General features: G+C 35.7%; 3 protein-coding genes across 4 annotated transcripts; 2 read left to right on the top strand and 1 right to left on the bottom strand.

Moving 5' to 3' along the window:
• Positions 1-7,962: 7,962 nt before the first annotated feature.
• On the top strand, positions 7,963-11,029 carry LOC113240249 (ras-related protein Rab-8A). 2 transcript variants are annotated; one of them, XM_026477501.1, is made up of 6 exons: positions 7,963-8,136; positions 8,395-8,455; positions 9,176-9,380; positions 9,651-9,791; positions 10,207-10,209; positions 10,526-11,029. In XM_026477501.1, exons 1-6 carry the CDS (start codon positions 8,013-8,015, stop codon positions 10,625-10,627), a joined length of 636 nt encoding a protein of 211 aa, XP_026333286.1. In that variant the 5' UTR covers positions 7,963-8,012; the 3' UTR covers positions 10,628-11,029. The 2 variants fall into 2 exon arrangements, with proteins under 2 accessions (XP_026333286.1, XP_026333287.1); XM_026477502.1 differs by lacking the exon at positions 10,207-10,209 and having other exon boundaries at positions 10,526-11,028.
• A 105-nt stretch (positions 11,030-11,134) lies between these two features.
• Positions 11,135-12,917, bottom strand: LOC113240248. Its single transcript, XM_026477500.1, has 5 exons — positions 12,760-12,917; positions 12,634-12,693; positions 12,387-12,560; positions 12,156-12,299; positions 11,135-12,061 (listed from the first exon to the last, which is right to left on the bottom strand). Exons 1-5 carry the CDS (start codon positions 12,829-12,831, stop codon positions 11,696-11,698), a joined length of 816 nt encoding a protein of 271 aa, XP_026333285.1. The 5' UTR covers positions 12,832-12,917; the 3' UTR covers positions 11,135-11,695.
• A 208-nt stretch (positions 12,918-13,125) lies between these two features.
• Positions 13,126-14,225, top strand: LOC113240289 (protein SEC13 homolog). Its single transcript, XM_026477553.1, has 2 exons — positions 13,126-13,718; positions 13,793-14,225. The coding sequence occupies exons 1-2, from the start codon at positions 13,149-13,151 to the stop codon at positions 14,162-14,164; spliced, it is 942 nt and encodes a 313-aa protein (XP_026333338.1). The 5' UTR covers positions 13,126-13,148; the 3' UTR covers positions 14,165-14,225.
• The last annotated feature ends 38 nt before the right edge of the window (positions 14,226-14,263 follow it).

The following is a 14,263-nucleotide window of genomic DNA, read 5'->3' as shown; positions in this document are numbered from 1 at the left end:
TCGCAGTATCCATCTTTCTTGTCTAAATTGAATAACAAAAACAATTGCAAGTCGATATTCAAATGTTTCAAATTTAAAAAAAAAATCACAGAAACCATATGAAAAAAGTTTCATTCGAAAACCTCAATCCATGAAGATTCTATGAAAATTCAAAGAACCTTTTGCAATAAAACGGCAATTTCATACTTTAACCCCTAATACCTCATTTTTTGATTATGTACACGCTTGGCTAATATTTTTGTAACACAAAAAAGTAAAACTTTTCGCATAGTTTATCACTCAAACAATTTTATTTGAAAAATGTATTATATGCTTAACTGCGCAATACTCGATGCAATAATTACATTTATATATATTTAATATATATGTATATATATATATATATATATATACAGTGGTGGTCACATAATTAAAGACACCCTTGATGTTGACCACATACAACAAATTAAATGATATTTAGAGACCCAAGATAGGTATCAATTCCATTTTAATAGTCATTTTACATACACTGACATCATATATTTTTTAAAATGAGAACAGTATCAAAGTTTAACTAAAAAGAGTTTACATAGTTCCCGTTTCAAATATCATTCAAACTTTTTCGATACATTAGCTGCTGGCCATCTAATTAAAGACAGTGCATATTTCGTGTTCTAAACTTGAAATAAAAAATAAAAAAGAGCACTGATTTTTTCTAATATTGAGCGAATTTTTGTGATACGCAAAATCTCACTCAGTTTTAGCCGTGCTCTAAGTTTATTGTGAAATTTAAATTGAAATATTATGGGAAAAAGCAAAAGTTGCGATCCTTCCACAAGGAAGATAATTCTGATTTTTTATGAAAAAGGGTGGTCATATAGGAAAATTGCAGAACACTTGCGATGCTCGAAAGATATGGTAATGAACGCTATCCGGCATTTTAAGAAATTTAACACTACGGAAAATGTGCCTAGGAAACCTAGACCGCGAAAAACAACCCAGCGAGAAGACACAAGAATAGAATTGTTGGCTAAAAAAGACCCTTTCAAAGGATCAGAAGTCATTGGCTTGGAAGTATTTGGTGCAGAGGAATCTAGAGGAGTGTCTGCAAGAACGGTGAGAAGGCGATTATGTGAGGCAAACTTGTTTGGAAGAATTTCTCGGAAGGTACCCCTTTTGAAGAAAGAAAACATCAAAACCAGATTGCTGTTTGCCAAAAAATATGCACATTGGACAGAGCGACAGTGGAAAAATGTGCTTTTTTCTGACGAAACTAAAATAAATATGGTTAACTCTGATGGAAAAGTTTACGTGAGGCGTCCTTCAAAAAAAGAAATGGATCCAAAATACACAAAAAAAACTGTTAAACATGGAGGGGGTAATATGAAAGTTTGGGGATGTTTTTCTGGTCACGGTGTGGGACCTATTAAAAAAATAGAAGGTAACATGGATAAATTTCAATATAAAAATATTTTAGAAAACACCATGTTACCTTATGCCGAGGATCATTTGCCGGTGATATGGACTTTTCAACATGATAATGATCCCAAACACACTTCAGCAGTGGTCAAAGAATTTCTTAGAAGCCAATCAGTAACAGTTTTGGATTGGCCACCGTATAGTCCTGACATTAACCCGATCGAAAACTTGTGGTCCCGTGTGAAGAAAATGGTTGCAAAAAAACGTACAAGTAACGTGCATCAACTATACACGGCATTTAAAGAGGCATGGGAACAGATTTCGATTGAAACTTGCAATAATTTGATTGCTTCTATGCCGAGGCGGTGTCGGGCCGTCATTGCTGCTAAAGGACATGCGACAAAATATTAACAACGTGCTTTTATTTTCTTATTATACATCTGAAACTAATTTTATACTCAAATTCGTTTTAACATTTGTAATATTTTTTTTGCAGTTACATGATTTGTGTGTCTTTAATTAGTTGGCCAAGCTTTTGTATTAGTTTATAACGGTGTAGAAACTTAATAAAAATTTAAAATACGACATCTTCGTTCTCTTTATTTCATTTCAAACATTTCACGATACCCGTTAGAATAATTTAAACAATATTGCAAGCTCCTATTGCATTATAATAAAAAAATATAGGATAAGTAAACTTTGAAAAAATAATATTCTCTAAGTGTCTTTAATTATGTGTCCACCACTGTATATATACATATATATATATATATATATATATATATATATTAAAAATACTTCGGATGGAGGTGAAACTATTTTTCGAATTTAGATTCAAATAAATAGTTTCCATGATCGCGAAAACCATAAAACTCTATGGATACCTACTTGTTTTTATCTGAAACGGTAGGTACGTTATCATTATTTCATCGAAATTCAACAAAATGCTGATTTTTTATTAAAAAGTTTATTACCTTACCTATCAATTACCTTAATTAATCATACTACGTAATGGTAGGTACTTAGTTATCTGGAAGATAACGATGTCTACTTGGTAGGTACTTTGGTGTAGCGGGCTGGTGTCCGCAACTCGACGTCATGGCGCCTATTTTGCGTGTGGATATATTAAGTAATAGTTGATTGGCTTTCTTTTATTACACAAAAGAACGGAGTAATCGACCCAAGTGAACACTTTGCCCAATCATTCTATCACACAAGCGTCATTTGCTCTAGTAATCCATCAGCTTATAGTATCGTGTTTCGATAAATTCAGTAAACATTATTTGAAAATTCGGCGTTGGCACAAACGAAGTTCGTTTTTTTTATAATTTTTATGTTATTTTTTTAGTACCAGTAGAGCTCCTTATGAAAGAGTTCGTCTAGGGAAAAAGGGGAAACCACGTATCGCTGGTGCCATGGACACACTCATAGACAACAACAAATTACACCCAAATTCACGAAAGAAATAAATGCAGGCCATACAAATGTTTAACTCGGCCCGGGAATCTATTCCGGCAGCTTGATTTTGATTGCCTCCCCCGATCGGAAACTGTCTCTTCCGAGTCGAGGCGCATAATTGCGATTCACAACTGGCCGATCGGAAAATTTTGACATTTCAAATCAGAACAATAGTTGATTTATCTCACAAATTAGAAAGGTATAGTAGGAATCAGGTTCTTGTTCTCGCTCGGAAACCCATCTGTGACGTCATGGCTCGGATAGGCTACCCGATTGGATCGATTCCGATTTGAATTAAAATCAGCCCACATGATGGTAACCGCTCGGCCACGGAGGCAGTAAATATGACATAGAGTTTTTAAAACCACCAAATTTTAATATTAACTAATTACTTTTTCGAATTCCGGATTTCCGAAAATGATTTCTTTCACTGCATCAAGGGACAAAACCACTGACCTAGGAGGTTGAAGTTGGATTGTAAAGTAATTCTAGTGGTGCTACGTGAAATTTGCAGCAGATAATATAAAAGTAACGAGATTGTCACTCTCCGCCCCTCTCTAGTTTTAAAATCGCACAGCGCCTTTAGATATTAAGGATCACATTGACGGAACGGCATCAAGGCTGTCAGCCAGCCATTCGCTAAGGACAACACGTTGATGTCTAAACTGTTTAAATTTATTTATTATGAAAGAACTTTACTATTATTATGATGGTCGTGAATTGTGCCATGTAGGGCTATGTATCTTCATCCAAATAGAATAAAGAAAGGAGTTTCTTCAATTAAAAAATATATTATTGGATTTCGAATTTCCGATACAAATTACGTATACTTATTGTGATTTTAATTTACGAAATGAAAGTCACAATCATTATAAATACCATTATCCACTCCGAGAAAGTTACAATCATTATGAATACCATTATCTACTCCGAGTGCGTGTGAGTGCTTGTGTGTCTAGTAGAGTGTGTGAGTGCCTAAAACTGGGGAGGGGTGGAAACTTACTATTCTGTTAATTTTTTATTTTCTGCTTTGGGAAAAGGACAGTTATCTACTGCATTGTTTTACATATCACCATTAGAATTACTTTAAAATCCAACTTCGACTTCCTAGGTCAGTAGATTTGTCCTGCAGTAGGCATCGGGCTTTAAAGACTCGAGGTTTGTAATTTTTGCCGTCTGTGGATCAAGAAAACGTTAAGCTTGACACTTAAAATTTAAATCCAACTCTATGCCGCTTACGATAAGAACGGTTCAAAGTACAAAGTGTCAATGGACGTGGTCTTGACTGTACGTACAATGTTTTTCACAAGTGTGAATCACAACATTTACAGATTTTGCAAATAGCGGCTTTATTGTTTTATTTTTTTAACAGATTGAACATTCTTCAATAGATTTACCACTCTAACTATAAATGTTATAAAAGGCACAGACGCATGCAGCCACAATGTATTAGATATAAAGCAAATAATTTCGAAATTCTAAAAATACTGCAGAATTTGAATTCCCAAAACAAATTTTATAAAATGTGGATAGATTATTGCATATACGACACTTTTCCCTCCAAAAGGCCCAGAGCGAATTCTTTTTCAAGTTTAAACGAAATATACGTTCAGAATTTTCGGGCATAAAAACTTTTTGCTTAATCTTCACATAAAAAGTCCATATGGCGATATTATGTAAAAGCCGGTGGGTATAATTTGGGACATTACAGTCGACTTTGCCTGCACGGCACTGTTTACGAGCAAGTGTGATGAAAAAGTAATTAAATAACATTTGGTGGTTTTAACAACTATATTTCGCTCCTTGTAGCTTATGATATGTGGCTATATCTATACATGTATCTTTTTTTTGTACATTTATGTGGTCACCTTTTTTATAATGTAATATTTATATATGTATAATGGCTAACTGTTGGCGACAGATCTTTTTCATACATATAGATTTTATTTTTACTTCTTTTTTATGTACTTTTTATACTTGGAATCAGTTTTTTTAATTACATTTTTGTTTCATTGTTTTTTGGTTCGCGGTGAAGTGTGTTCTGTGTTTTGAATTTATTATAAAATTTTCATCAAAATAAGTGTTTTTCCTCCGCCGCTGCCTGCTACTCAGTTCTCTGCTCATCCTATCGTTATTACTAACGTTGATATTAGAGCTTATAAATTTATTTTCAGACCTAGATGACAGATATACTAGTTTTCGAAAACATTTCAAAATTATGTAATTAACAACCGTCTTTTTTTATATAGCAAAAAAACTGTATTAAAAATAGCGGTGCTAAAAAACAGTAATAGAGAAATGTCACTAGTGTTTATACAAAGAACACGAGTCAAAGCCGGCGAAATATAGAAAATTTACCGAATGTTACCCTAAACACCCAACGACGCCTCGGAAAAAGGCGTGAGTGCCGTGCTTTATCATAAAGCGGCCAACAAAATTCAACCCATCGTTTTTGTTTCTAGGAAACTAAGATCAGCGGAAATGAAATATTCAGTTATTGACCGAGAAGCTCTAGCAACATTTTTCGGAATCCAAAAGTTAGAACAATATTTGCATGGCACAAAATTCACGTTAGTAACCGATCATAAGCCTTGAATCCACGTTTTAGAGCTGCAGCGTAACTTTCCAAAGCTTGTTAATAACCGCCTAGTACGTTAGGCTTTAATCATTGATGGGTACGACTGACATCATATTCACTAAGATATATAGATAACATCTAAATTGTATGGCTGATTATCTTTCTAGGATGCCAAATCCAGAAGAAAGACCGTCTAACGCAGAAGTGACAGTACATAGAATAGTAGCCTAATTGCAACATGAAAGAGTTTCAGACATTGCTTTAACGGAGAACATTATACGAGATGCCTTAAGAAAGGACCCCACACTCTAAACAGGTTTCACAGTACATTAAGACCGGTTGGCGTGAAAATCTTTATTCAGACGACTTAAAGCCCTACGCTCGGAAGCGCACAGACTTGTTAATTGAAAATAAGATTTTATTGTGGCAAGGTCGAATAGTAATACCGGCCACACTGAGAAGAGCCACCTTGAAATACCTGCATACAGGACACCCGGGCACATCCGCAATGAGAGCGCTAGCGCGTTTTTATGTATGGTGGCCGTCTATAGACGAAGATATTGAGGAGTACATCAAACGTTGTCGCAAATGCCAAGAGAATCGGCCAAATAATCCTGAATTGCCTTTATACTCATGGTCAGTTCCTGATAACCCATGGGACACACATTGATTTTGCGGGCCCGTTCGAGGGGAAGTACTGGTTTGTCCTAGCAGACGCACTCTCGAAATGGATCGAAGTTAAGCCATTGAACCAGATAACCACTTGTAAACTGTGTGAAGAGTTAGATTCCATATTCACCACAATTCTTGGTCTCTGACAATGGGCCACTATTTACTTCTCGGGAATTTCAAGACTATCGTAGAGACAAAGGTAATACACACATCAAATCGTCCCCGTACCATCCCCGGACAAACGGCTTAGCCGAACGCCTGGTCCACACTTTCAAGTCCAGAATTTTGTCAAGTGCAAATGATCATCTCATCCTGAAAAGACTGAATTTCCTTTTTTCTTACCGCATAACTCCTCATCGGCAAGAGCCCAGGACAAATAATGTTCGGGCGTCAGCGGCATTGTATTCTCGATAATGCACATCCTAACTCTAAAAATGCCTTGCAGCACAGACAGATACAAGCCAACATAAATTCAGACAGTCTAACACCATCTTTTAAATCAGGGGAAAGCGTGTTTGTCCGCGCCCGGGATGGGACACGATGGAAACCTACTACCATAGCGAGGCGTACACGTACGAACGTCATTTATATTAATAACTAACTAAATAATAATAACTAACTAACTAAATAATAAAATAAAACTAACGAAATAATTCATTTATCCCATATCAGGCTGGGGCATTGGTGTATCTAGCAAAGCCTTATATAGAGTGGCGCACAGATAACTGTAGACAAGTAGAACAGATGCGACAGCTATGTTTTGGCATGTTAGTTCCCAGATATCGCTGCGGTAAAAATGAATGATCAGAACGTTGTCAAAGTCACTATCAACCATAGATTCAAAGTCAAAGGCAAAGATTATTTATTCCATAGGTAAAATAAATTTACACTTGAAAACGTCACATTTAAGCTACTCCTCGTTCACTACGCTGACATCCCTGAGAAGAACGAGCAAGAAACTCTAGGGATTGCTCTTTTCAAATAAACTTAAATGCTATGGAATACACTTTGAATCTATGGTTGATATTGGCTGCGTCAACGTTCTGACTGTAAAATTATAAATGCTTGAACGACGTTAGTATTTCTTTATTCCAATTTTTTTTAAACGTTTAAACGTGTGCTTTTTTAAACGCTTAAAAAAAGTTTGAAGCTAACAAAACCAGTGAGCATATATAACAAAACCGTTTAGAAAACATTTAAGCGCATAGATTTATAAGTAAAAAAGCTTACAACGTTGTTCTGTTGATAGCAAAACGTAAAAGTTGACCTCTAAAGGTTTTAAGATAAATAAGTTTTTTTGTAAAAAACGAGTTATATTTTTATTTATGACATAACATTATTATATCAACATTTTGTTCATTGGGCTTAAAAACATAAGTTGTTTAACTTTTTTACTTGTTAACCGTTAAAATGGCAAATTCTGCTATTTTATTAACTTTAAAACTTACGTTTAAAAAGCGTGCTTGTAAAAGCTTTTTCATATAAACGCTTTTCACTTTGACGGTTAAAAAGTCGTTTAGAAAATCGTTTAAGCGCATAGAATCTATGTTTAAAAAAGCTTGCACGTTATGTTGAATTAATTTGTTTAGGAAACATAGATGGCGCTACTTGAAACTTAGGCATGTTGTAAAAAATGAAATTATTGAGTATCTATAGAACCTTAGACTATGGAAATTTTTTCCATCCTCTAAGTATAGAACTGACTAGTGACCAACGCTTACGCTTAAAATGAAAAGCGTGCTTATGTGCTTATTTTAAAAAGCAGACTTTTTTAAGTGCTTTTCGTTTTAACGCACACCTCCAGTGACAAGCCAAGGCATTTTAAAAAAATGACGTGAATAAAAAAAATAAATGCCAAATGAATGGCTGTCTGGTGGTTGTCTGTGTAATCAGATTGTTGTAAAAAATGGCAAAGACTTACGATTATTTATTTAAATTACTCTTGATAGGTGATTCCGGAGTAGGAAAAACTTCAATATTATTTAGATTTTCAGAAGATGCATTCAATATATCGTTTATATCAACCATTGGTGAGTGCCTTGAATTTTCTATTGAATCAAAGGTTACTATGAGATAAGTTGTCTTTTTTTATATAAATCATTTGTCATTGAGCTGGTTTCGTTGTTCTTTGTGCATGTTTTTCCGGGTAGCAGCGCGATGGTTGCACATAGGGTGCGGCGGACGATAAATATGACCCTTATCGAATTATACCAATGAAGAGTTCGTGACATCATACACACTAATTTTAATTAGTCGGCGGTCGGTTAACAAATTTTGCTTGTTTGCAGGAATCGACTTTAAAATTCGGACAATAGACCTTGACGGGAAAAAAGTTAAGCTACAAATATGGTGAGTTTTGGTACTTTTTTGGCTGTACTCCTTATTAACGTCATTTTTAACATTTTATGTAATTGAGACATTCCCATGGCGTCAATATTTATATCTTTAAGTGCATTAATTTCCTCATTTACCCTTTCCGTCATTTATGACCTGTTGCTGTTCACAGGTCACATAAAAAAATATGTAACTGGAATCTTGAACCTATGGTGCAGTACTGATTCAGTATGATTCATACATAAACATAACAGGAAACTAATCTTCCCTTTGATATAAATGTAACAATAACTATGGTAATTAAATTTATCCAATATGTAAAGGCCACTAAGCCAGTGATGGCTAAATTGCAACTGCTGTAAATAAGGTCCTCATTTAGTTAGTACTTTTAGTACTTTTTTGTATTGAATATGTACAATACAAGAAACCAGGTGATATCAGATGGGTTCATTTAGTGACATGTCAACAAAAAAGAATGAAAACCATGTCAGCTAATATAAATTTAGTCAATGTGGGAGGAGGCATGTTCCCAGCAGTGGGACTATACATAGGCTGTTATTATTATTATGATTTTTAGTTAATAAATTAGACCTAATTTTTGATTGCTTGTCACTGACCATAGTTCTGCACCCTGCCATAAAAATAAAGATTACTGCACTTATTGTCTATAGGGCAAAATCCCTTTAATTTACCTTATATGTTAGGATTAGTAAACCATTTTTGTTACTATGCCAGGGACACCGCAGGTCAAGAAAGATTCCGTACAATAACCACAGCATATTACCGAGGCTCGATGGGCATTATGCTGGTTTACGACGTTACCAATGAAAAGAGCTTTGAAAATATAAAAAATTGGATAAGAAATATTGAGGAGAATGCCAGTGCTGATGTTGAAAAGATGATACTCGGAAATAAGTGTGATTTGGAAGCTAAAAGACAGGTATGGCAGCTTAGTCCTAGAGTGACAACTAAATGCATTATCGTTTTAAAAGAAAATTTTTCAAGAAGTGTTTAGAAATTTGAAAGTGTTCATCCCATTTTTAGGGAATGCTTCCTGAATAACTGAGTACTAAATAGCTAAACAGAACAAAAACTTCCAAAGAACCTGTACAATGTAATAAACCAACATTGACTAGCACTACAATCTCAAAATTCAGAACCCTAGCTTGAAAAAAAAAACCCACACTATTTAACTAAACTACTCTTTCAGGTGTCAAAGGAGAGAGGTGAACAATTAGCTATAGAGTATCAGATAAAATTTGTAGAAACATCAGCAAAGGACTCATTAAACGTTGAGTATGCTTTTTATACATTGGCGAGAGACATCAAAGCGAAAATGGAGAAAAAACAGGTATGCAACTCATTTTTCCAATATATATTATAGTTCTCTAATGTAAACATAGGCTTTTATTTGGAATACCATAACTTTGAAGCTCTCCTAAAATTCAAGGTACTATTGTAAGATACTATATAAAACTTGTATCAAAGTTCTGTGTATTTAGTAGTGATGCGATCACACACGCGCGCGATTTTAAACATAGATGCAAGCGCGGAATTGCATCGTTACACTTGGGATTTATAGGCCATTGTATTGCAATCGCGCGTTTGTATCGCTGCAGTCGCGCGTTTTACGAACGCGCGTTTGTATCGATGCAGTCGCGCGTTTTACGAACGCGCGTTTGCATCCACGTCGCCGTGTGTAACCACCCTTAGCACCATTCTAAAGTTATATTTTCTTTTGTTCCATGCTGTCCTTTCATAAACAGAAGGTAAAAGCAAAAAATTGTGGGTGTTGATGTTTGCTATTGTATGAGTTAATATTTTTTCGTAAAAAAATAAATGCATGCTTAATTCTCATTGTTAGATATTGCTTTGTTTGTTGGAACTCAGTTGCATGAAGTATAAAATGTTTGCAATAGTGAGCTTTGTGTCGTTTTATGGTTAATATTAGTAGGTAGGAGCATTTTCCTATGTGGGTTTGCAGTTAGTTGATAAGAAGTATGTAGATTGTAATCAGTAGAGTGTCGTGTGGCGATAATCGATGCGTTGTTGTTTACCACTATGTACATAATGATGTGATAACAGGAGGCAAGTAACCCCCAAGCGCGTAGCGGCGCACACCAGCTGAAGGCGAACGAGCAACAACGCAAGCCCACGTCGTGGTTGTCTCGCTGCTCCATCCTCTGACGGCCCGCGCGTCGCGCTCCCCGCCGCACCGCACCCATGCTCTGCGTCCGCTCGCTACAACCGGGCACAGCGCTCTGATCAGTGGACCTGCACCCACCTTGACTATATTTTTTTACCTACTTTTAAAATATTGGTGCGCAATGCCCGAGGGGGATCAGACTTGCTTTTTGTATTTTTATATCCACAACTATATTTTCTCGTCTCTTGGATAAAATCGGAACAGTATTCCTGACTTGGACATTTTGTTCACATTAAAAGTTACAATTATTTTAAGAGCGAAATTGCGACTCGGTGTTATGTTGGTAATGAAAGAATAATAATTAAATAATGGTTTAAAGGATATTATTTCAATAGATTATTTAGCTGTACTTTTTCTTTTGCTATTTTAATTAAGATATATATGTTTTAATGTAATATATACTATTTAATTTGAATAAAGTGCTTTTTTTACAACAATTTAGTTTTATTTTTAAGGCCAAGTACATTATTTCTTCTCAGTCACAACCATTACAAAATTTTGTATTAATAATATGTACAACAGTGCGTTATGCGTTATAAAATATAGAAGAAAATCAACAAATTACACTGTACCTAGTTAATAACAATTACAATGCCAGAATAACTATACCAGATAGTTGCCCCAAAGGGAAATCTAATGTACAAAGAGATTGTGTTACTTCTGCTAGTTTTATGTAGAAGTAATATAAACGACCAAAACTTTTCCAGATTCTGTACATTGCACTATTTATACATTATCTATAATATATTTGGCATATGTTTTTTACTTAAAACAATTTCCTTTTAATCGAAATTGCAGAGATATTTTTAAATGCTAAAACTTACTTTAATGCCACTTATTGATTATTCTTTCTTTGTAATAGATACAGAACTTCTGGAAAGAAATTCAAGTTGAAAGTATTATTAATTAGAGCACTAGATAAATTTATATTTAAATCACCTTTGTACATTACATATATTAATGTATGGAACAGTATCTGGTATTGTCTTTAATACATCTCTCAACTGAATTTATAATTAGGTAACAATTTTTGTATTTTAAATGCTTTGTTATGTAGCAGCCTGTATTTGTTTAGGGCTGGCTCTAAAAGGGCGGAGAGCAAGTTTTTTAGCTCCCACTAAGGCACTTCTAGACATGTATGCTAAAAGAAGTAACATTTTCTCAATTAGTACAACAAGCATCTCCTTTGTGATTTGTGACCCTTTCCTCCAGTATATCACATATTTAGGAAGTGGTGGGAGTTGGTCTGACCAAATTCCGTTTCTGTAAGCCTTAGCATGGGTTTCAGCTGACAACAGCACTGGGGCTAGAGATGACTCCACAGTATCTTTCTGAACTTTCTGAGGGACTGACGCTTTAGCAAATCCAAGTTGAACTAATGTCTTCCCAATGTCTAATATTTCCACATTTTTAGTCTGAAACAGAAAAATATAATCAATAAACAAACTCATACAGAGTGATAATAAACACATTGTTAAATCATTTATGATGATGAATATTAACTCCTACCTTTGTGTCTTGTAAATGCAAAAGTACAGTGGAGATAAGTTCATTGTTCTCCTTTGAAATAGGCTTCAGGGTGACTTGCTTTCCCTTAGCTACACACTCCAGCCAATTAACAGCATTACTGCTTGCCACATCAACACCCCAAAGCTGTTGAAATAACAAAAATATTCATAAACTTGGCACCAACAACTAGGTCAAATCGGCTATGATCTATTAATGACATTGAAATCTAACCTTGACTGGTAGAGGGGGTTTACTGGAATGCCAAAATGGTAAGTAAATTGGTGCCCAGTGGTTGACTAGAATCCGTACTGGACTATGTTGCACGCCGGCAAACTCTCCCCGGAGAGGTTCATGTTGCTTTACGAAGTGGTCCGGTACTTTACTTGCGACCGAGAACTTGCTAACCTAATTAAAAATACAAACTTAGTAAGTTATGTAATATTTAATAAAACCGCCTCTTATGTGCGTTGATACTTACTGGACGAATCTTATGCACAGCTACGGCCAATCCAGCAGTGGCCAAGGCATAAACCGCTATCTGAAAACAACGGTGCTGATGAAAAACACCTCCTCAGAGTGTCTATTTAGACAAAAATATACTCACATTCACACCGCGGTAGTCATGGTTTAACAAGTCTTTGACAATGTGAAAAACTCCGCCTTCGCTTTTCGCCATATTCCTATTCACCAACGAAATAAAATCTCATAATTTACCCAAATATTAGCTCATCAGTATTTTCAGGACTTTCGGATTTACAAGTCGGTTCGTAGTTCGTATTCCGAACAGTATAACTTGTCAAAATTGACAAGCTAACAAAGGTGTTGTTGTCCTTAAAACACAATTATTACGAAAAAAAATCTGAACGCATTCTAGTATTTTTTTCTACAGTAACACTGCGATTCCACGTCAACCAAAGAGACGTCAACTTATATTTGACAAACGGCGTAAGGTGTACCGAATATATTTTGATAATTTTTGTAAAAGTGATAAAAATGATTACTGTCTTAAATACAATCGATACTGGTCATGAGGACATGATTCATGACGCCGAACTGGATTACTATGGCTTGAGACTGGCAACTTGTTCTTCAGATAACTCCGTGAAAATATACGACATCAAAAGCGGTACACAAACTCTGGCTGCCGACTTAAAAGGCCACTTCGGACCTGTGTGGCAAGTTGCTTGGGCTCACCCGAAGTTTGGCAACTTGCTAGCATCTTGCTCATACGACAGGAAGGTTATTATATGGAAAGAACAAGGAGAATGGACTAAATTGTATGAACATGCTGTTCACGAAAGTTCCGTAAACTCGGTAGCGTGGGCACCGGCCGAATACGGGCTGATTCTCGCTTGCTGCAGCTCTGACGGGTCTATCTCCATCATCTCGTACGCCCAAGACACTGGTAACTGGGATGTGAAAAAGATCCCAGGTGCTCACGCCGTTGGTGTCAATGGCGTTAGCTGGTGTCCTGCCATTTCTGCAGAATTGAACCTAGACCCGCTCAGTAATAAAGAGGCGCCTAAGAGAATAGTATCTGGTGGATGTGATAACTTGATAAAGGTTAGATTGAAGACTGCCTTTATTTGCATTTAAAACCATTTTTGCAATACAATACATCTTTTTCAATTTTGCAGATATGGAGAGAACAAGAAGATCAATGGGTAGAAGAGAACCGGTTAGAAATGCACATGGACTGGGTGAGAGATGTGGCCTGGGCCCCATCTCTTGGGCTGCAACGTTCCATGATTGCTAGCTGCTCCCAAGATAAGAGGGTGGTCATCTGGACCAGTGATGACAATGTTTCATGGAACCCAACAATACTTAGCACTTTTGATGATGTGGTCTGGAGTGTTAGCTGGTCTTTAACTGGAAACATCTTGGCTGTGTCTGGAGGGGATAACAAAGTTAGTCTTTGGCGAGAAGGCTCTGATGGACAGTGGCTCTGCATCAGTGAAGTTGCCAAAGGACTAGGCCAAACACCCAGTGATGAAAGAAGTACCCTCTGAGTTTGTTAATAATTTTTGTTTATAAATTAAAATTTAATGTTTTGTAATAATTTCTAAATACTAACTAATTAATATAAATTAATCATTACAATAAGTGTG

Source organism: Hyposmocoma kahamanoa, unplaced genomic scaffold (assembly GCF_003589595.1).
Source record: "Hyposmocoma kahamanoa isolate Upper Pololo Valley unplaced genomic scaffold, ASM358959v1 129, whole genome shotgun sequence".
In the NCBI taxonomy this organism is placed as follows: Eukaryota; Metazoa; Arthropoda; class Insecta; order Lepidoptera; family Cosmopterigidae; genus Hyposmocoma; species Hyposmocoma kahamanoa.
The sequence above is the reverse complement of the archived record's forward strand: the minus strand, read 5'-3'. Positions and strand labels throughout refer to the sequence as shown.

Bases quoted from the DNA above. Each gene is read 5' to 3' on its own strand.
- LOC113240248 (XM_026477500.1), bottom strand. From the start codon at position 12,831: ATGGCGAAAAGCGAAGGCGGAGTTTTTCACATTGTCAAAGACTTGTTA. The intron at 12,694-12,759 runs GTGAGTATATTT...CGTTGTTTTCAG, and splicing joins ATGACTACCGCGGTGTGAAT to ATAGCGGTTTATGCCTTGGC. The intron at 12,561-12,633 runs GTAAGTATCAAC...ATTTTTAATTAG, and splicing joins CTGTGCATAAGATTCGTCCA to GTTAGCAAGTTCTCGGTCGC.
- LOC113240289 (XM_026477553.1), top strand. From the start codon at position 13,149: ATGATTACTGTCTTAAATACAATCGATACTGGTCATGAGGACATGATT. The intron at 13,719-13,792 runs GTTAGATTGAAG...TCAATTTTGCAG, and splicing joins GATGTGATAACTTGATAAAG to ATATGGAGAGAACAAGAAGA.
- LOC113240249 (XM_026477501.1), top strand. From the start codon at position 8,013: ATGGCAAAGACTTACGATTATTTATTTAAATTACTCTTGATAGGTGAT. The intron at 8,137-8,394 runs GTGAGTGCCTTG...GCTTGTTTGCAG, and splicing joins ATCGTTTATATCAACCATTG to GAATCGACTTTAAAATTCGG. The intron at 8,456-9,175 runs GTGAGTTTTGGT...TTACTATGCCAG, and splicing joins AAAGTTAAGCTACAAATATG to GGACACCGCAGGTCAAGAAA.